Source organism: Mauremys mutica, chromosome 9 (assembly GCF_020497125.1).
Source record: "Mauremys mutica isolate MM-2020 ecotype Southern chromosome 9, ASM2049712v1, whole genome shotgun sequence".
Lineage (NCBI taxonomy): Eukaryota > Metazoa > Chordata > Testudines > Geoemydidae > Mauremys > Mauremys mutica.
Genome location: NC_059080.1, coordinates 89,245,256 through 89,267,625, shown reverse-complemented (window position 1 = coordinate 89,267,625; position 22,370 = coordinate 89,245,256). Strand labels below are relative to the sequence as shown.

Genomic DNA, 22,370 nt, shown 5'->3' with positions numbered 1-22,370 from the left:
CTGAAAATCGGTAAAATCCATTAAAAATGGTTTTATAGTTTATACTGAAAATGTTAACATAACTTACATTAGAAAGACAATATAGTGAATGTCAGGTTCCTAATATGAAATATCACTTCTGCTTTATTTTTAATAGTAGTACTGATTCTAGGACCAAGAAGCTAACAGGAACAACAGTTTTCTGGTAATAAAATCAAAGGTTGGTACCATACCATTTGAAGCTGCTGCTTCTTTTGCAAAATAGTATTCAGTTTTTCTTGCTGTTTAAGGTAGGTTTTCATTACTTCCTCCATGATTCTTCCCTTGTCATCTTCACAACTGATGTCCTTGATAGTAGTTGGGGATGAGGCACCATTGCCTATTTCAACCTTGTTAGATTCTGCATTGGCTTTGGAAGTGGCATGTTCAGATTTCCCTCGTCTTGTAGAATTAGTTGACATAGGTGGATCTTTAAAAGACAAAAAGGTAGCAAAACACTTGTGGAAATTTGTTTGTTGAAATTCCAGATTGCAAAAATACAAAGCAACCTATAAGATTATGTAAAATGCATAAGAATGTAGAAAAAGAATGAAGTAATATATGAAAATTACAAAATTGGCTTACCTTTGATCTTTACTAAAATAAATATTATTGGGTATAAAAACTGAAAGAACATAAAAGCAAGTTTCAAATTTCATTATCTACTCACCCACACTTTTATGCAGTTCTGTGCTAGTTTTTAAGTCGATTTTTTCCTGCTCTTCAAGAGAGAGCTCTGGATATGAGGCAGCTTTTTTGTGTTTAACACTATTGACTTGTTTCTGTGACTGTCCAGGTAAAGATTTAATTACTTCTGAAATCTTGACTGCTGTTTTTGTAGCTTCTTTACATTGCAGTGTAAGGGATACATTTGGAGCAACCACTTTATCACACATGTAAAGGTAATAGCTGAAAGAGTAGAATAGCAAAATTAACAAGAGAAACTAAGATTTAACAAAAGTGAATTAAAGCAGCAGTAAGTTATATTTAAGATGATTTCAAATATCAAATGTTTTATAAGTATAAAAAAATTGCAAAGGAAAAAATAAATGAATGTCAGAGGATGTTGTCAAGGCCAAGACTATAAACTGGGTTCAAAAAATAACTAGATAAATTCATGGAGGATAGGTCCACCAATGGCTATTAGCCAGGATGGGCAGGGATGGTGTCCCTAGCCTCTGTTTGCCAGAAGCTGGGAATGGGCGACAAGGAAAAGATCACTTGTTCTGTTCAGTCCCTCTGGGGCACCTGGCATTGGCCACTGTCGGAAGATGGGATACTGAGCTAGATGGACCCTTGGTCTGACTTAGTATGGCTGTTCTTATGTTCCCTTTTTAAATTGTTCTTGTATAATAGAAAGCATAGCTATCTACTGAATCTTTATACAGTGATTACATAATCTAGGCTCTTCAGAACCAAATCAAGGGGAGGAATCCAATTTTCAACTGATTGCTTTAACATGACATACAAATTCCTCATTTGGATGCAAAAAATAAAATTAAAAATATAAAGGCACTTATGCATGTTAAATGACCATTTTAGTTTCTCAAGTATTAATCTGAGGATTCAAATGTTGGATATGGAAATCCCATTAAAGATTCTTCTTTTAAAAACTGAGTTCAGAGTCTCTAGATTGTTACAAGACACCTTAGAACTCTTACAACTCTTTCATTAACAGTATGTCACTGTAATAAGTTGTTAGAGAAGATTACCAAGGTGAAATCAGCAGTTGCACTCTGAGATTAATCATATTCCTTAACTAAGTGGGATGTTAAAAGGGTCATTTCTTCTCTGAAAATTATTTTTGAGAGCCAGATTTATGTACAATGCACTGCTGGAATCTCCCAACTTACTTCATTCAGTACCAAAAATAAATGTATATTTAATCATCAATACATCAGTCACACAGCAAATATATTTTTTCACAGAAAGAATTCACATCTTAGATGACAGCAAAAAGACAGAAGGAAAGCATTATAGTCATACAGTTTCGAAGAATCATAATTAAATGAGCATTACATTTTCAGTTCAGAAGAAAACTTCTTCCCACCAATCTTAACTATTAGGTCTTGTGCAATGTTCCCTCTAATTTTTTACATCCATGTGCGGAATGAATTTTGTTATGTGCACCAATATGGAGATGATGTGTGGCAAGGGTGGGGCTGAGGGGTTTGGAGTGTGGGAGGGGTTCCTAGCCTCTATTGAGTTCTAGCAACCATCCTAGTTCTGCAACAATATGAGGTGGCAACATCTTCCTGTCCATCCAGCATATCACCAGAAAGTAGACTGACAAAAGCCAGAGTTATAGAAACCACAGAAGAAGTCTGACAAGCAGCGTCATGTATGTGCATGTTGACATATGGCCCAACCTCCATGGCAGGCCAGTATCATTGTAGCCAAGCTTCATTTTTACCTTGAGTAGTAGTAATTGCAATGACAGGAATTTGTCCTTGAGAAGATGCACTCTCTCTTACCTGTAATTGACCATAATTTCCATGAACTCTATCATGTGATAGAATATGAGATGATTTTTCAATAGTTCACTAGGAGGCTCATCTGAGCAAACAGAGAGTGCATATTTGAGGTTTATCGTCATCTCCTGCTGGGACCTGTCTCTGATCAGCCAATAGTCCAGATAAGGATAGACTTGGATGCCCTGTCTTCTTGGTGCGCCACTACCACTGTCTGAATGGCAGTAGTTTGTATTAGTAGAGATCTGGCCCTACTGTGAACCTCAAGTAGTTTCTGTGGGCTAGGTTGATGGCTATGTGAAAGTACCTGTCCTGTAAATCAAAAGCAATGAACCAATAAAGCGCCTGAAGAGATGGAACGATGGAGGTAAGTGTCACCATCTTGCATATGAGGCCGTGTACGTATTTGTTCATCCTAGATCTCTGGATCCTGAACAAAGACCAACCCCTTTTCTTCTTTGGGATATGGAAATATTGGGAGTAGAAACCTCCTCCTATATCCTAGAAGTGGTACCTCTGTGGCAGTGTTCCCTCTAATTTTTTATGTCCATGTGCGGAATGAATTTTATTATGTGCACCAATATGGAGGTTATGCATGGTGGGGGTGGGGCCAAGGAGTTCGGGGGTTGGGAGGGGGCTCAGGGCTCTGGCTGGGGGTGTGGACTCTGGGATAGGGCCGGGGATGAGGGGATTGGAGTGCGGGCTCTTCTCCCCAGCCACGGCAGTTCCGACGGGCCTGGGCTGGGCCAGGTGAGGGGCTCCTCACCCTGGCAGTTCCGACGGGCCTGGGCTGGGCCGGGTGAGGGGCTCCACCCTCTGGCAGCTCCGGCGGGTCTGGGCTGGGCCGGGCCAGGCCAGGGGAGGGGCTCCTCTCCCCAGCAACTCCGGGGCCTGGGCTGGGCCAGGGAAGGGGCTCCTCTCCCTGGCTGTGGCAGTTCCAGAGAGCCTGGACTGGGCTGGGGGAGGGGCTCCTCTCCCCAGCCACAGCAGTTCCGATGGGCCTAGGCTGGGCCAGGGGAGGGGCACCTCTCCTCACCTGCACAGCCCTTTATAGCCTGCTGTGCAGCTGCACAGTTACAGGAAACTTAGCTTTGTGGTTCCTAGACAAACAGTGAAGACACTTATTTTTGTACCAGTTTCTCGCACGAAGGGTCCCTGCAGAGGGATGGGGAAGAAAGGTGGGTGCAGACAAGGAATAGAAATGGATGTGGTAGCCTAGATGATATCTAGCACCCATTTGTTGGCTGTTATAGCATCCCACACCCAGTCGCAAGGGGTTCCCAAAGGTAGTAAGCTCTGGATTGGCTCCAGTGTCATTCTCAACACTCCTATCAAACCTGCTGTCTCTACAACTGCCAGATGCGTGACTAAAGAGGTTGACAATGGGCATCTCTTGGAGTAGGTAGGTATCTCTTGGCAGGCATTCAGGTTGTCAAGCTTGAGAACAGGACAGCGTCCTCTACTTCTGGGGCTGGTATTTATGTTTTTCAGGAGGGTGCCAAGGTGTAAATCCCTAATGACCGCAGATAAAGGGAGCACTTTGTTCTGTGGCTATAAGAGCTCCAACCCTTTAAAGGGCATGTTCCCTATGGTAGTTTACACCTCTTTTGGTATACCGGATGCTAAAAGCCATGAGGACCACCTCATCATGATGGCCATGACCATCGATCTCCCACCCCATGCTGATATCAGCTGTGTCCATGGCCACTTGCAATGCCATTCCAGCAACCATTTGACCCTTTACTGATTTTTTTTAGTTCTTCCCTATTCTCCTGGGGATCTTAGGAAGGGAGTGACCCTTTCCCAGGTGAGGAAGTTATTTTGCAAACAGGGTCTGGTAGTTCACAACCTGGAACTGCAGTGAGGCAAAAGAGTATACTTTGAACCCAGAGCATTCCAGTTTCTTATGGTCTTTACCTTTAGGTGTATCCTTTGTGCCCTGTGTTTGGGTGGGCATAGGAAGATTCAAAGCCGTGTGGGGGCACCCTGTATCTCTTTTACATTCATTTAGATGTGGGACGAAAAGTAGACAGTGTTTGCCAAAGTCCCTTTGCCAGCTCAGCTATACTCTCTTTGAAAGGTAAGCAATCCTGGATGGAATTATAGAGCTCAGTATATGAAAAAGTTTGTGGGACTTTCCCTGGATGACTGTGGTTTCAATGTCCAGGATCTCCGTGATCTGGGACACAAGGTCCCAAAAAGCCTCAAAGTTGACTGCTGGTGCTACTGCTACTGGTACAGAAACTGGTACAAAAATCTGATGACAGAAATGATTCCTTAGGTGGAGAGTGAGATTGTTGCTGTCCCTCAGTTGTCACCTTCTCCTGGATGTAGACCTCTGGTTCTGGAGTGAGTTGCCTGGCTAATGATGCTACTGGGAAGTAAGATGTCCTTTGCCTCAATGTATGAGAGAGATGTCTGCTCCAGAACATATCGGACACTGGTCCCCAGTACGGCCAGAATGGCCAAGGTGACACGCTACAAGGGTGCTGGCCAGGTTAAGGGTGGTGGTCCCAGTGCCATTCATGGCTTGCCGGAGGTGGGGCCCAGAACTGGTAGCCTCCAGAACTCTCCCTAGGGCCACTCTCCAATAGTAGGGGACAGAGATCTCTATTCAACATCGGCAAGAATGATTTGGCAGTGGAGTATACTTCCTCTAACAGTAGGGCTGCAGAGTGGCATGATCCAAGTGCTAGGAGAGCCTGCACTGGTCGCTGTTTAGAGCAGTGGATGTCTCTAGATCCTCCATTTACGTATAGTTCAAACCCTTGACAGGTTTGGCTACCTGTCCTGAGATCAATGGTGAGGCCAGCACCAGGACTTTCTTACCACTTGCTACGTCAGCTGACTGGCTTTTCTTGTCTAATTTGGGAGCCATAGGAATTTGGAAGCTTTACATTTGGAGAAGTAGGGTTTTGAGTCCTTTTTGTGAGGTGGTCTGATTTGGTGCTTGGCACAGTGCTTGCGCTCCATCCACCCTTGCCTTTCAGAGTCTCCCTTTGGTGTTAGTGGCACACATGCTGAACTTGTAAGAGTTGGTGCCGAGGTAGTTGGTATAGAAGTTATCATCACTGATGTTATCAGTACCAATGTTATTGGCTCCTTCTTCAATGTATTCTTTTTTTCGAACCGCCAGAGTATGGTGTCTGCTTGAGGAGTGCTAGCAGATTATTTCTTTGGCTCAGGTTGAGCCGTTAGCATCTCCTCTGGGTCATAAGTGATCTGCATAGACTGCTCTAACAGCTGTAACCTGAGCTGAGCGTCACTGGACTTGTGAATCCTTGAGGGGAAAGACCAGCACATAGAGCACCTGTCTGGGATGTGGCTCTCTCCCAAGTGAGAAAGGCATAGACTGTGTCCATCCATAAGTGGGATGAGGCCATCAAAGGACAAGCAGGGTTTGAACCCTGACAGCTTAGTCTACCATGAAAAGAGGCGACCAAGCCATAACAGTGTGTCTGGCAGAGGGGAAGAACATTGATGTTGGAGTTCTTTTCTTTTCTTTTGGAAACATCCAACATGAAAAGGTAAAGAAGATGAAGTTCTTCACCCATTTTTTGTGAAAAACAGAGGTTTTGAAGCTCTCAAGAGTACCGGTTTGGACACTTGTTAAAATCCGTTTCACTACCACAGGCAGTAAGAGAAAACTGAGGGAGGTTCATGGCCACTCCATCCTTTATGCCCCTCACTCAGAAACACAGGGTGCATGAGTGGCCCCCATAAACATGGCTATTCAAAGGAATCTTATCTCACGCACATGAAGCACACATGCATCTACATTGACACATACTCAAAGAAAAAACACTGTTTTTCTGACTGCTATGGGGATGAAGTGAGTGCTATACTGAAGAAATGTGCTTGATTTGTGAAATCAAGGAACCAACTAATCAACTGCAGTAGTCAGCATTTTACAGACATGTCATCAGAAGCGGGAGGTCTCACCTTGCTTCAATGTAGAATACAAACTATGGAAAGAGTTGGTCCTAGTTATATATGAAAATTATGTTTCAATTATGGCATTAATGAGGTATGTGGCTTTCTACGCACACATTAAATTACAGAGAGGTTAGAATTTAGCATCCACCACAAAGCCATTTTTACTTTGAAAAGTGACTCATTGTAATTGCACTTTCCAATTTTTTCCAGTTCAACAATGCTCAAACATCTCTATTAAGCAAAACAAAGTTACTATTAAGTGATGTATCATTTGTTTATTAGCACTAAGCATGACAACTTCACTACCTTACACTAAAAAAATTCAGTGGACTTAACTTATCCTTGTGCAATATGCTGCAATTTTCCCATAAAATTTCAGTTAACAAGTTATAATTACATTTTAAAACCTAAAATAATCTTTGAATCATTAAAGAACTATTATACTGAACATACACATTTCTGTAGAAGATGTTCAGTTACCTGGGATGGACGAATGAATGTGATTGAGTAACAGGGTCTGCTTCATGCTTTATAACTGGATACCATTGCTGCAATTCTAGGCTTTGCTGAGGATCTGCCTGAAGAAAAAATAAATAAATAAAACCAATTTAGGGTTGTTTTTACTCATCTTTCAACTTCTAAGAAGTCAGCTTTGCTAAAGAGTTAGTAAAAATGTTATTCAATTATTAATGGCATTTACACAATAAACTCATTTTATTCCAAGCTAGGCAGCATTAAGGCAGATGGGGATGGGGGGAACAAAGAGAGGAGAAAGGAAATATAGGCCAATGAAGAGCAGCAATGTGGGACAAGGAAAGCTGCATGACCTCTAATTTGTCCCATCCAATTATGGGTAAAGATGAAACTGCATTAAATATAAACATAGAACATTCACTAATGCTAGTTTAAAATTGGCTCAGAAACACAACACAAATGGATTATTTTTCACATACGGCATCTCAGTAACTGATAACTCTTACACTGAAACATGGCATGCAAAAAAAACAGAATGGGTGTCTACACTGCAAATATATACCTTAAAGCTACAGATATTAACTTCTTGATTAAAAAGAAAGATGCTGTTTATTTATTTTAGAAATGTATTGTGTTACACATAAATTCAACTTTAACAATATCTTTATTAGCTATACCTAGAAAGCAAGAGGGAAAAAGTAGTAATATGCACTTTATCCCTGAGCCTAGTCTTCATACTGAACTGCATGGGAAAACTCCTTAAAAATCCATACAAAGATTTCAGTGGCTTTCCGAATTTCTGCCAGAAGCATACTATAATTATATGTAGTAAAGGGAAGTAGAACCCAGGACTGCTAATGGGGGCAAGGACAGGGCCCATGCTGCAATGAAATGTTCACCTCACTTTACACAGTTGTCACATACTTTATTGCAAAATGAAGTCTACCAAAAAAAAAGCAGCAGCAAATTACTCCAATCACACACTAGGGGATTTACTAGTCATAGATTTCTGTTTATAGAGAAGGGACAGATTCACCACAATAACAAGACTAAACACGGTTATCTTGAAATACTGACATACTTTAGATATTGCTAAGGAGTGACATCTTAAAAGCCTTCCTCATTTCATATTTGAATAGAAATTCTTGTTCATTTTGTTTCAAGAATATGGAGCCTGGCAAACATTCCTTATCAATTTCTGGCAATATTCAATGTTCCACTGTGCAAAAAGCAGTAATATTACTATAAGAGAGTCTGATACACACATGAACACCACACATTTTAACACCTATGAAAATTTTGTTTAAAAAGTGTGCACACATCTATCTACCAGTATATAACAACCTTGCAGTAGGAATCCCAAAAATAAGTTCTCATAACTACATCCTTAGCTGTTGAGAGAATACCTGATTAGATAAGCGTACTTTGCACTTCGCCCTGTAGAGTCAAACTTGAACTTTAACAGATCATGACAGAGAGCAAGCTCCGTAGCCAACAACCTTCCAATCAGAATCTTCAGTCTACCAAGTTCAATCTTAGGAACTAAAATCAAGAATGCTCCCTACTGATCTCAGGACAGGACACTAGGAAGATGTAGGCCCCAAAGGAGCTAGGGCCTGGTCTACACTAAGCGTTTAAACCGGTTTTAGGAGCGTAAAACCGATTTAACGCCACACCCGTCCACACTAGGAGGCACCTTATATCAATTTTAATGGCTCTTTAAATCGGTTTCTGTACTCCTCCCCGACGAGAGGAGTAGCGCTAATATCGGGATTAACATATCAGAATAGGGTTAGTGTGGCCGCAAATCGACGGTATTGGCCTCCGGGCGGTATCCCACAGTGCACCACTGACCGCTCTGGACAGCATTCTGAACTCGGATGCACTGGCCAGGTAGACAGGAAAAGCCCCGCGAACTTTTGAAATTCATTTCCTGCTTCCCCAGCGTGGAGAGCTCATCAGCACAGGTGACCACGCACAGCTCATCTGCACAGGTAACAATGCAGTCTCCTGAGAATAGAAAAAGAGCCCCAGCATGGACTGCACGGGAGGTACTGGATCTGATCGCTATATGGGGAGAGGATTCAGTGCTAACAGAACTGCGTTCCAAAAGACGAAATGAAAAAGTATTTGAAAGAATTTCTAAGGCTATGACGGATAAAGGCCACAGCAGGGACTCAGTGCAGTGCAGAGTGAAAGTTAAGGAGCTCAGACAAGCCTACCAGAAAACCAAAGAAGCAAACTGAAGGTCCGGGGCAGGTCGAAAAACATGCCACTTCTATGCTGAGCTGCATGCAATTTTAGGGGGCTGCGCCACAAGTACCCCACCCCTGACCGTGGATTCCGAGGTGGGCGTTGTAATCTCTGCCATGGCTGAGGGTTATGCAGACGGGGAAGATGAAGATGAAGAAGAGGACGACGACCTAGCAGAGAGCACACAGCACTCCGTGAGGCCCAGCAGCCAGGAGCTTTTTATCACCCTGACGGAATTACCCTCCTCCCAGCCCTCCCAAGCAACTATCCCAGACAATGACGCCATGGAAGGGACCTCTGGTGAGTGTACCTTTGTAAATAGCAAACATTGTTTTTTAAGCAAGCGTTTTTTAATGATTGATTTGCCCTGAGGACTTGGGATGCATTCACAGACAGTATAGTTACTTAGAAAAGTTTGTTAACATGTCCGGGGATTGAGAGGAAATCCTCCAGGGACATCTCGATGAAGCGCTCCTGTAGGTACTCCAGAAGCCTTTGCAGAAGGTTTCTGGGCAAGGCAGCCTTGTTCCGCCCACCATGGTAGGACACTTTACCACGCCATGCATGTAGCAAGTAATCAGGTATCATTGCATGGCAAAGCATAGCAGCGTATGGTCCCGGTGATTGCTGGCATTCAAGAAGCATCCGTTCTTTATCTCGCTGTGTTATCCTCAGCAAAGTGATATCGTTCAGGATAACCTGGTTAAAAATCAGGAATTTAAGTAAGTGGGATGGCCATTTTCCTACTGGGTTCGTGGACTGCAGCAGCTTAAAAAAAAATCCTTTCCTCCACATAGCCAAGCGGGGGGAGGGGAGGAATGAAATGCCGATGATCTTTTTTTTGTTTGGTCAGCGGGGCTTCCCCAAGCTACCAGCCACGCAGTGGGTGGGGAGGTGGGAAGGGTGTTGATTAGCAGGGAGCTAGCGTGGTATTAGCCATGCATTGGGGGGAGGGGTAAATCACTGCAGAAGCCGAAAGACAGTGGCTTACCATGGCCGCATGCAAGCTGAATTCTGATGCCTGGACCTGTGTCTGTGAGATCTGTAACTCCAGAGCTGCAGGCACTCACTATTAAGATGAAAAATGCGACCTTGTAGGGAAATCACATGTGCTATGTAAGGTGAATAGTGCTGTTCACTGTGAAAGAGTATAACCATTGTTCTGTAAAATGTATCTTTTAAAATATTTCTCTCCCTCATGCAGCTGCAAATTTTTCAAGCATCCCTCCTCCATCCCAAAGGCTAGCACAGATAAGGCGGAGGAAAAAGAAGACGCGAGATGAAATGTTCTCGGATATTATGGAAGTTACACGCAATGAAAGAGCTCATCTGAATGAGTGGAAGGACGTGGTATCAAATTACAGGAAAGATGCCAGTGAACGTGAGGACAGGAGAGACACCCGAGATGAGAGGTGGCGGCAGGAAGACCGGCAGGAAAATCAGAGGTGGCGGCAGGAAGATCAGCGGTGGCGGGATGCAACTCTGGGGCTGCTGCGTGATCAAACTGACATGCTCCGGCGTCTGGTGGAGCTTCAGGAACGGCAGCAGGATCACAGAGTGCCGCTGCAGCCCCTGTATAACCACCCTCAACCCTCACCATGTTCCATATCCTCCTCACCCAGACGTGTAAGAACGTGTGGGGGGAGGCTCCGTGCACCCGCCCACTCCACCCCCGTGGACAGCCCAACCAGAAGGCTGTCGTTAATGTGAAATTTTTTTAATGGCCTTCTCCATCCTTCCTATCCTCCTCCCAAACCACACCCTTACTTCTCTCCCTCTTTTTATAATGAATTAATAAAGAATTCATGATTTTTAAACGAGAGTGACTTTATTTGCATAAGTAAGCTGTACTCGAAGGGGGAGGGTGAGTTGCTTACAGGGAATGAGTCAATCAAGGGGGTTGGGTGTTCATCAACAAACACAGCAGTCACACTGTACCCTGGCCATTGATGAAGCTCGTTTTCAAAGCTTCTCTGATGCGCACCGCTTCCTGGTGTGCTCTTCTAATCTCCCTGGTGTCTGGCTGCGCGTAATCAGCGGCCAGGTGATTTGCCTCAGCCTCCCACCCCGCCATAAAGGTCTCCCCCTTACTCTCACAGAGATTGTGGAGAATACAGCAAGCAGCAATAACATAGGGGACATTGGTTTGGCTGAGGTCTGAGCGAGTCAGTAATGTCCGCCAGCGCGCCTTTAAACGGCCAAATGCACATTCCACCACCATTCTGCACTTGCTCAGCCTGTAATTGAACAGATCCTGACCACTGTCCAGGCTGCCTGTGTATGGCTTCATGAGCCATGGCATCAAGGGGTAGGCTGGGTCCCCCAGGATAACGACAGGCATTTCAACATCCCCAACTGTTATTTTCTGGTCTGGGAAGTAATTCCCTTGCTGCAGCCGTTTAAACAGAGTAGTGCTTCTGAATACGCGAGCGTCATGAACCCTCCCTGGCCATCCCACGTGGATGTTTGTGAAACGTCCCTTGTGATCCACCAGTGCTTGCAGCACCATTGAAAAGTACCCCTTCCGGTTTACGTACTGGGTGCCCTGGCACTCCGGTGCCAAGATAGGGATATGGGTTCCATCTATCGCCCCCCCACAGTTAGGGAATCCCAGTGCAGCAAAGCCATCCACTATGGCCTGCACGTTTCCTAGAGTCACAACCTTTCGTAGCAGCAGCTTAGTGATTGCTTTGGCTACTTGCATCACAGCAGCCCCCACAGTAGATTTTCCAACTCCAAATTGATTCCCGACTGACCGGTAGCTGTCTGGCGTTGCAAGCTTCCACAGGGCTATCGCCACTCGCTTCTCTACTGTGAGGGCTGCTCTCATCTTGGTATTATGGCGTTTCAGGGCAGGGGCAAGCAAGTCACAAAGTTCCATGAAAGTGCCCTTACGCATGCGAAAGTTTCGCAGCCACTGGGAATCGTCCCACACCTGCAACACAATGTGGTCCCACCAGTCAGTGCTTGTTTCCCGGGCCCAAAATCGGCGTTCAATGGATAGAATCTGCCCCATTACCATCAGGATCTCCAAAGCACCGGGGCCCGCGGTTTGAGAGAATTCTGTGTCTACGTCCTCATCACTGTCATCGCCGTGCTGCCGTATCCGCCTCTTACTCGCCTCGGTTTGAAGGTCCTGGTTCACCATATACTGCACGAGAGTGCGCGAGGTGTTTAAAACATCCACGATTGCGGTATTGAGCTGAGCAGGGTCCATGCTTGCTGTGCTATGGCGTCTGCACAGTTCACCAAGCAAAAAAGGCGCGAAACGGTTGTCTGCTGCTTTCAGGGAGGGAGGGGTGAGGCTGTACCCAGAACCACCCGCGACAATGATTTTTGCCCCATCAGGCACTGGGATCTCAACCCGGAAATTCCAAGGGGCGGAGGAAGCTGTGGGAACTATGGGATAGCTACGGGATAGCTACCCACAGTGCAACGCTCCAGAAATCGACGATAGCCTCGAACCATGGACGCACACCACCGATTTAATGTGTTTAGTGTGGCCGCGCGCACTCGATTTTATACAATCTGTTTTGCAAAACCGGTTTATGTAAATTCGGAATAATCCTGTAGTGTAGACGTACCCTAGGTCCCGGAATGGTAAAAGCTTTTAAGACAATAAATACTGCCTTAAATGTAAAGGATTTGAAATACAGAGAACACATAACTTCCACACAAATGGCCTGAGAAGCTGGATTCCAGTCTATTAGTGAGGTCATTCTGATAATTTAAATACTTTATATTCATTCTTCTACTTATATAATGGCTATTGTACAGTATGATTTTTACTTTTACCTTTTCTGGATTACATTATCTCCACCTTATATATCAGATGTTTTAATTTACAGATGACCTTTTATTCAATTATGTTATACATTACTATGCTATCAGACCAGTGTTCTTAATGCACATGTTCTCCTTCGGTGTCTATTTCACAACAGAATTATTCCAAATACAATGAAAATGTTACTTGGTAAAGTCTCTGGCAGATATATTTAAATATATAATTGAAATGTTTTCCTAAAAACATTTTCTCTCACTCACTGTCCAGGTCCAGCCATTCTAAACCAAACTATTAATAACATTTTCAGACCCTGAGGGAAAGTGTTCATTTAAATAAAGACTGCATATGCACATATAAGCACGTCCAACCAAATCAAAGATTTTAAGTAGTTAACGAATATTTAAATATACTATACATAAACAGACCTCATCAAAGCTGGTAAGCCTAAAATTTGACCTCATTTTACTCATGTTTGTAAAGGCTATATAAAAATCGTTTTTACGTAAAACAAATTCTTCCAGGCTCTTTTCTAAAAAAACCAAAACAAATAAAGTCATTGCCAAAAACTTAATAAAAGTATGAATATAAAATGAAGAAATGTATTTATATTTGTATCATGGTAGCATCTAGGGCCTCAGTCAGGGATCTGAAGACCACTGTGGTAGGTACTGTACAAACAAGTAACTCAGACCCTTTCTGTCCCAAAAAAGCTCACAAGGTAAAACAAGCCATAACACATGAATGAAAGACAAATAGTGATGTAATGGAGTGGGAAGACAAGGTATCAGTTAAATGAGCGTAGTAGGTAGTGGTTTCAGCTCATAACCTACTTAGCCATTATCAGCTGACGGGGTTTGAATGGGGTTTTTTTGTTTTTGGTTGGTTGGTTGTTTTTTGTTGGTTTGTTTTTAAGTACTACTGCAGAGGTAGGATTTAAGGAGAGATTCACAAGAAAACTGTTGACTCTGCAGATTGTGGCTGGGAGTTTTCCCCATTCCTACTGAGCAGTGTGGTGGCACTTGTGGAAAAAGCAGACTAGCAGGCAATCAAAACAGAGATCATGGACAGAGCAATGGTGAAGGTCAACAGTATAATAGATCTAGGTAAGGTGGGGTTAAATAGTCTTTACATTTAAAATCATTCATCAGAAGCATAGTCAATGGAGGGATGCAAAGAGGTAGAGGTCAGGTGGTCAGAGCAATGTTCTACTAAAATGATCCTACCAGCATTCTGAATGAACTAAAGGCAGACCAAAGTGGGGATGGGTGAGAAGATGACAGCAGCAGTCAAGGCCAGAGAGGAGATCACAGTGATCAGGGCAAGAATTTATCAGCCTAGATAGACAGTTGTTAGATCTTTGAACTGGTACATAAGCAGCAGCAAGATTTAGACACTGACTATATATGTGGATCCAGAGATAGGGCTGTGATGACATTCAGGCTACCTGGGCCTTCCTGAAAGGAAAGGAAGGCAATGGCTTGGGGGAGATGCCAGCTCAGTTTTGATTACATATGAACAGAAGAACAGGCATACTGGGTCAGACCAATGATCCATCTAGCTCAGTACCCTGTCTCTGACAGTGGTCAGTGCCAGATGCTTCCGGCAGTTGGAGGTTTAAGGACACCTGGAGCATGGAGTTACATTCCTGACCATCTTGGTTAATAGCCACTGATGGACTTATCCTCCATTAACTTATCTAATTATTTTTTGAACTGTTATACTTTTGGACTTCACAACATCCCATGGCAATGAGTTCCACAGGTTAACTGTACACTGTGTGAAGAAATATTTCCTTTTGTTTTAAATTGTATTAATTTCATTGGACAACCACTAGTTCATGTGTTATGTGAAAGGGTAAATAATACTTCCCTAATCACTTTCTCCATACCATTCATCATTTTATAGACCTCTATCATACCACCCCTTAGTTGTCTCTTTTCTATGATGAACAGTCCCAGTCTTTTTTCTCCCTCCTCATATTGAAACTGTTCCCTACCCTAATCATTTTCACTGCTTGTCTCTGAAATTTTTCCACTTCTAATATATCTTTTTACAGATGGGGGACCAGAACTGAATGCAACCTATAAGGTGTGGGTATAACACAGATTTATGTAGTGGCATTATGATATTCTGTCTTACTATCTACCCCTTTCCTAACATTCTGTTAGCTTTTTTGACTGCCACTGCACATTTAGCAGATCTTTTCAGGGACCTATCCACAATGACTGCAAGATCTCTTTGATGAGTGGCAACAGCTAATTTAGAGCTCAACATTTTGTATGTATAGCTAAGATTATTTTTTCTAATGTGTATTACTTTGCATTTATCAACATTGAATTTCATCTGCCATTTTGTCACCCAGTTTAGTGGGATCTTCACACTCAGCTTTTGACTTATCGATCGTGAATAATTTTGTATCACCTGCAAATTTTGCCACCTCACTGTTCATCCCCTTTTCCAGATCATTTATGCTGAACAGCACTGGTCCCAATATATATCTTGGAGGGCCCCTTCCATTGCTATAGCAAATATCTATGCTACAGCACCATACCTGCTGTACCACAGCTGTGCAGTAGCACTTGTAGTGTAGACGTGCCACTGAAGAGATCATTAGAGAGTTTAGTGAGAGCAGTTTCAATGGAATAGAGAGAGTGGAAATTGGATTGTTGAGAGTCAAAGAACTGAGCTGAATGAGAGAAAGTCAATACATCAGCTGTAGACAGTCAATTCAGCTAGCTTGGAGGTGAAGGGGAAAAGGGAAATAATGTTGGTGAAATCGTTTGGGTCGAGGGTGTTTTATTTTTTAAGATAGGTGAGATCAAAGCATACTTGTATTGTGAGGAGAATGAATCTGGAGAGTGAAAAGTTCAGAAGAAAAAAGTGAGGCAACTTGGGGTCTGGAAGTGGCAGTGCTCAAGGAGCTTGATTTTATAACTTTCAATTCTTTATTCAGTAATTTTTAAAATTGAGTTTGTGTTATTGTTTTCCTGTTCTGCAGGTGCCTTATGTTTCATTCTCTTTTGTTTCCCTTTAGCTGCAAGAAAGAGGAGTGGGGCAGTCCAAAGTTATCATAAAATTGTATTTATCATTCTATTTCCATGTCCTCCTCTGCTGGGGGGAGGAGGAGAAGAGTTCTGCAAGGTGAACAAGAAAAGACAACACAAACTGAATACTGCCTCTGCCACCCTCAGACATGCTCTGAGATGGCAGATTTCATGGACTAGACCCAGCAGAGACCACCTGAACATTGCCCTTGTTACTTTTGGGCCTGCATACAGCCAGCTTGAGAAGTGACAGAGCCAGTGCTTTTGACTGTCAAAACTTTCACTGAGAGGTAGAAAGCACAGAAAGAATATTTGTACTTTTGCAGCTGCTATACCAGTGTGTGGCACTGCAATGATAGAGCGATGTAGTGGTTAATCGTTCTAGGAGCAAGCACACCACCAACCATACTATGAACATCTGTGCACACTAGTAATAATCATATGTGTAGAAGGAGGATGTGTTACAGGCATGCTATAATGTTAAAATTCTCTATGGGCCTATTAATAACTGTCACATTACTGTTGTAAAGTGGGCAGCCCCTGGGTCCCTGCACTGATGGTTTCTCAGGACTTGATTCCAAGGGGTGCCAACTACCTTTAACGTTCATGGCCAGCTGCTGCTCCCATTGAATTTGATGGAAAAACTTGCACCTACTTTAATGGGTGTGTGATCAGGCCTGTAGCTTGAAAATGGACAGGTAAATGCTTCAAAGAACACAATGTAACCCAACAGGAAGAGGGAAGCATTTCAAACCCTCAAAGTTGAAACTCTCTCTACAGAGAAATGAATACACCTCTACCCTGATATAACGTGGTCCTCGGGAGCCAAAAAATCTTACCGTGTTATAGGTAAGACCGCGTTACATCGGGGTAGGGAGAGGAACCGCTTTTACCACCTCCGGCCCCAGCTTCTCTCCCTCCCTCACCCCCACCCCCAGCTTGCCACGCCAATCAGCTGTTTGGCCTGGCAAGCCTGGAAGGTGGGGGGGGGGGCGCAGAGCGGCAGTGGCGCGCTCAGGGGAGGAGGCGGAGATAAGCTGGAGCAGGGAGGGGTTCCTCTGCCTCCTCCCTCCCCCCGTTACTTGCTGCGGCCCTCCCCAGGGCCCCCCCCACCCCAGCCCACCTCTGCTCCATCTCCTCCCACGAGCACACTGCAGATCCGTATTCCCCCCCCGCTCCCACCCCCGGCTTGCCACGCCAATCAGTTGTTTTGTGCGGCAAACCTGGGAGGGAGAAGTGGAGCTGTGCGGCGCACTCATGGGAGGAGGCGGAGCAGAGGTGAGCTGGGGCAGGGGGGCCGCAGCAAGTAAGGGGGGCACAGAGGAACTGCTCCCCGCCCCAGCTCACCTCATCCCCCCACGAGCACACCGCTCAGCTCCGCTTCTCCTCCCTCCCAGGCTTGCCGTGCAAAACAGCTGATTGGCGTGGCAAGCATGGGAGGAAGGGGGGAGAAGTGGCGCGCTCGTGGGAGGAGATGGAGCGGAGGTGAGCTGGGGGGTGGGGCCCAGAGAGGGCTGCAGCAAGTAACAGGGGAGGGAGGTGTGTGCAGAGGAACCGCGTGCAGTAACACAAATTCGGATATAATACGGTAAAGCAGCCTCGTCCCCTGGAGCGCTGCTTTACCGCGTTATATCCAAATTCGCGTTATATCGGATCGCATTATATCAGCGTAGAGGTGTAGTTGCACACAAACATCAAGGCAACCAGTGCCTCAAACAATCTCCTCTCTTCACCCATCATTTACCCTTACTTCTCTTCCAAATCTCTTATAACCCACTTCTTCAAGCACTAATAATTCCTTCACTAGGACTGTTTAATATTTTGGATAATATTTGTCTTATTATTCAGATTATGAGCTCTTTGGGCACAAACCAGTTTTATGTTTGTGAAGCAATGTATAGACATATAGCAATATTATTTGCATATTTTTATTACAAGTCCCTTCATAGTATCTCAATGTGCTGGCATAAAGAACTGTTAGTTAGATTGCTTAAAAAACCATTTATGGTATATCTATATTATATATAACCTGTTTAATGAAAGAAAAAAACAACATTATCAGAGTCTTCCATTTTTAAATAGTATCTTATCAATGCACCATTACATTAATTGAAAAAACATGACATGCTACTGGGTGTTTGGACAGCTAATTAACTGACAAAAACAGAATTAAAGCTGACGCTCCATTCTTAGGCTCCCTCCTGCTTTGCTTAGCCATGGCGCACACACTACATGGAATATCACACAAAATTGATAACTGAAATGAGAAAATTTGCAGTGTTTTCATGATGGCTCTAAAGTGCCTAGCTTTTGCCAGTTTAAAGAAAAAGAAACCTAGCTTTTAGACTAAACATTTTTTGGCAAGTTTCCTACCACCATAAAAACTCCAACACGAAAGGAATATTCATTACTGCTTTGTATTATCTGTATTGAAGATTTACAGTGGACTTAACTTATACTTGGTTTGATACTTATTCATATTGATAAAAATGAACATACTTTTAAAAATAAATATTTCATCTTTGATCCACAAGTTTTTCAAAAGTAGTTTAACTTACTTTGGATTGAATTCTTTTCTGGTTTTTCATGCTAAACTTCTCCTTCATTTCCTCCAAAAGATGCTTCAGTTCTCTCTCCTCTGAAGTGCCTAAATATTTTTGGTTAACGTGAAGATAACAATGCCATTTGGCTGATTCAAAGCCCCAGTGGCAGGTCCTCTTGTCAGGAGATCTATGCGAATGCATCACAAATGTCTGGGGTGAAAACATTCCATAGCACTCCAAACACTGGATACATGGAGCATCCGGCTGAATATAAAATTGAGGTGCAAACAAACCCTGGCACTTGCCCAAGCATTCATGCTCTACTTCAAAGGCACTGCCAGTCTCTTTCAATTGGACCAATGTGTTTTTTGCAGGAAGCAGAGTGCCATTTTGAGGAAAAGTGCGAGGACGTAGTAAAGCATTGCATAGTCTTTGAGCATCAGTCAGTGTGATCAACCCACAGGATGGGGCATTAAATGGAAGGATTCCCAAAACCTTTAGGATATGAAGCTGGTCGGAAGTGCACCTCGAGCAGTATATATACAGTTCATCGCACACTGTATTAATTTGCTGTAGTGAAAAGTCTCGGAGCACTGAATTCAACACTTGAGGCAAACAGAGTCTCTTTTCCCCTCCAACTTTAAAACAAGAAATAGATTCTCCCTCCAATATACTCTGAGTAAGCTCAGTGGAACTGTCTGAAGGAATGAGCAGTGGACTAGGAAGTATCTGTGGTGATGGAAGAGGCACGAAGACAGTAGGTGACATGCTTTCTTGGGAATAACGAGCTGAAAAAGCTGCTGGTCCACCCAGTGAACTCTGGCTGCTTAAATGGAACTGTGCCAATGTGTGTTTCAAACCAGGATTTAAATTCAAAGACTCAGATAATGTAGTACTGTTTGGTTTCGCATTTTCTCCATCAGACTCCATGGGAGTTTCTTCATATTCATCCACATTTTCCTTCTTTATTGTTGGCAATTTATTTACTACAGCTTGTACTTTGCTATTGACATGCTTTTCTGTCATTACTTTTTTTACTGGTGGACTGCCATCTTCTTGGACCTCACTCTCTTTTTGCTCAGAACCTGGACTTACAGAGAAATCTGTTTGTGGACTTTCCATCACTGAACTGCAGAATTTTAAATAAATAAGTTTGAAATGTGCATCTTCCTAGTTGTGTGTTTGTTTTGTTTTTCTTAAAAACATGCCAGTTTCCAACTATTTTAATTATCTCACACCCAGCAAATGTTGTGCCACCTCCTTAAAGTGAGGATTTAATCCTTTGACCTCAAGAGTTACAAATGTAATCCGTTTTGCATGTAGCAGCATCAAATTCAAGAGTGGAAGGGTTAACAAGAGTTTTATTTTGGGTTTAAAAATATTTGTTCAGCTCTCTTTTATTAAATGGACAGCACAATGTGCATACAAAAGGGTATAATTTCATACCCCTACACCATTATTTATTTATAGATCATTCTAATGAATTAATCTAGTAGAAAAATTGCGGTTTGGTGCAAAAAAAGTCTGGTTTTGATCAAGTTTTTCTTTTAAAAAACATACTGGCTTTTCATATATATGCTTGCATTTAAGTATTAAATACAAAAATTATCACTAGTTCTCACTGAGCAGTGCTGGTGTTTATGCAAATCTTCCAAAAGATAATTTCAGTTGTGTGTATACTTTATGCAGCACATCCCTTTCAACTCACAGGATCGAGCACAGAGCTTAGCTGCTTTATTTATTTATTGTGCAGCCAAATTTAAATCACACCTCCAGGGGTGGAGAAATTTATTATAGTAATTCAGTGATAAATCCACAAATTAAAGGCTGATACAGGGTTGCTGGTGGAAACTAAACATCCCTATAGTGTCAGCATCAGTAAAAATTACCCTAGCATGTATCAGTTTTCCTACCCCAAATTATTGGCAATGAAAATAAGATCCAGGCCACCGGCAAGGTTCATTTTTTGGGCTAGTAATACAAATCTCTGTCAATCCTTTTATATAACCTGTAAAAAGAGGAAAAGATCAGTAATCATCATTCAAATTTATTTGAAGAGTACAATCTTTGTCTAAAACAGTCTCTCAATTTTTAAATGGATTCAATATAGCAAGGTAGGGATATGTTCCCTAAATAACTAACTAATTTGCAGAGAGCTTTGATTTAAAATCATAAACCCTATTATGGCAGCTGCATAAACCTTGCAGCAGCAATGTAACTCAGAGTGCTGCAAACATGTGGCAAAGGGGACGCAGAGGGGAAATCACCTATTCCTTCGCCCCATTCAATGCTCTGTAAAGCCCAGGGACAGAATCCAGAAAAAAAAGGGATTACCACATAGAATCATAGAACATCAGGGTTGGAAGGGACCTCAGGAGATCATCTAGTCCAACCCCCTGCTCAAAGCAGGACCAATCCCCAGACAAATTTTTGCCCCAGATCCCTAAATGGCCCCCTCAAGGATTGAACTCACAACCCTGGGTTTAGTAGGCCAATCTTCAAACCACTGAGCTACCCCACATCTCTCTTCCATATGCTGCAAAATAAGAGAAGATTAACACAAGGAAAGGGGACAACTAGCCAACCCCTCTTTCCTTGAATATGTTCATGAAATGAAGGTATTTTCTCCTAACCTCAATTCTCACACTTTTTACATTCAATACCATCCAAACAAATCCAACATAACTAAACAAACAGCCTAGACCCTTTCCCACACCAGATGCCATGCAACACTCACCACTACTGCTTCCTCTCAGCCAACCTCTATACTTATTATGCGTTTTTCCACAGCTCACATGTGCTATATTTTCCCTGAGATCACCTCCCCCATGCTTTCCTCTGACACACTGACCCTTCCTGGAATAACCCCAACACTCACCACCATCCCGTCTCTCTCACGCTCCACCCAGACTAGCCTGCCCCGCCCGCCCATGACTCACCTCCACCTCAGTCTACATCACTCACTCAACCATTACCCAGGCTCTCCTCTGACTGGACTCCACCAAACACAGGACTTACCCTTTCCTCCTTCCTTTCACAGACACCCCCAATACTGAAGTGATCCCGCATCCAGACCTACCACTGACTCTTCCAACCCCCTGACAGTTCTCGTGTAGCCCCCTGATTCCCACCTCTCAACGGCACACGTCACACACAACTTCTCCTCGGCCCCATCCACACACAAACCCACCTCCCAACTCTTCACAACCCCACCCCCAGGGGACACACACAACCCACCCTTCCCAACCAGGAACAATTCCCTTCATTCAGTGACTCCCCACATTATAACCCCCCCTCCTTATGGGGTCCCCCTCCCCCGAACGCACACCCAACCACGAAACAACACCCCTCCCCCCCACTAAGCCCCATCCCCCACAGACACTCCCCCAGCTTAGCCACAATGCTCCCTCCCCCACAGACGCCTATGGACTAAACCCCCATCCCCCTCAGACACTCCCCCACCGCAGGCACAATCGGCTCCTCTCCACACAGTCCCCTGGACTTACCCCCCTCACGAATAACCCCCCTCCCCCTCTCCGCCGCGCGCACTCCCCCTCCCGCCACCCCCGGGGCGCTCTGCCCGCCGCGTCTGTAGCAGGTCCCCTCACCCCGCCGCCCGGCTGCTCACCCTGCATCATGGGGTCTCCGACACCCCAACAGTGGAGCAGACGCCGCGCACGCACCGCCCACCCGTGACCTCACTGCGGAGACGGCGGCGCGCGGGCACCAACCCGGCGGGCGCGCGCCCCCGCCTCCAGCCCCGCCTACTGTCTGGGGTAGCGCCGCGGCGGCTGCGAGCTGCTCCCCCTCCCCCCACAGCGAAAAGCTGGTGTCATGTAGAGCGTCC

The 22,370-nt window shown here is 44.0% G+C and overlaps 1 protein-coding gene across 2 annotated transcripts in view; it reads right to left on the bottom strand.

Moving 5' to 3' along the window:
- Positions 1-22,216, bottom strand: part of SKIL (SKI like proto-oncogene) — a 36,265-nt gene extending 14,049 nt beyond the window's left edge. The window contains exons 1-6 of one of the 2 annotated variants that reach the window (XM_045029667.1): positions 22,152-22,216; positions 20,437-20,531; positions 18,539-19,652; positions 6,906-7,003; positions 689-927; positions 213-448 (exon numbers count right to left, since the gene is read on the bottom strand). In XM_045029667.1, the coding sequence (XP_044885602.1) occupies positions 213-448; positions 689-927; positions 6,906-7,003; positions 18,539-19,652; positions 20,437-20,486 (1,737 nt within the window). In that variant the 5' untranslated portion in view covers positions 20,487-20,531; positions 22,152-22,216. Of the gene's footprint in view, positions 1-212; positions 449-688; positions 928-6,905; positions 7,004-18,538; positions 19,653-20,436; positions 20,532-21,260; positions 21,394-22,151 lie in introns of those variants that run through there. The other variant, XM_045029666.1, reaches the window with a different exon arrangement.
- Positions 22,217-22,370: the final 154 nt, after the last annotated feature.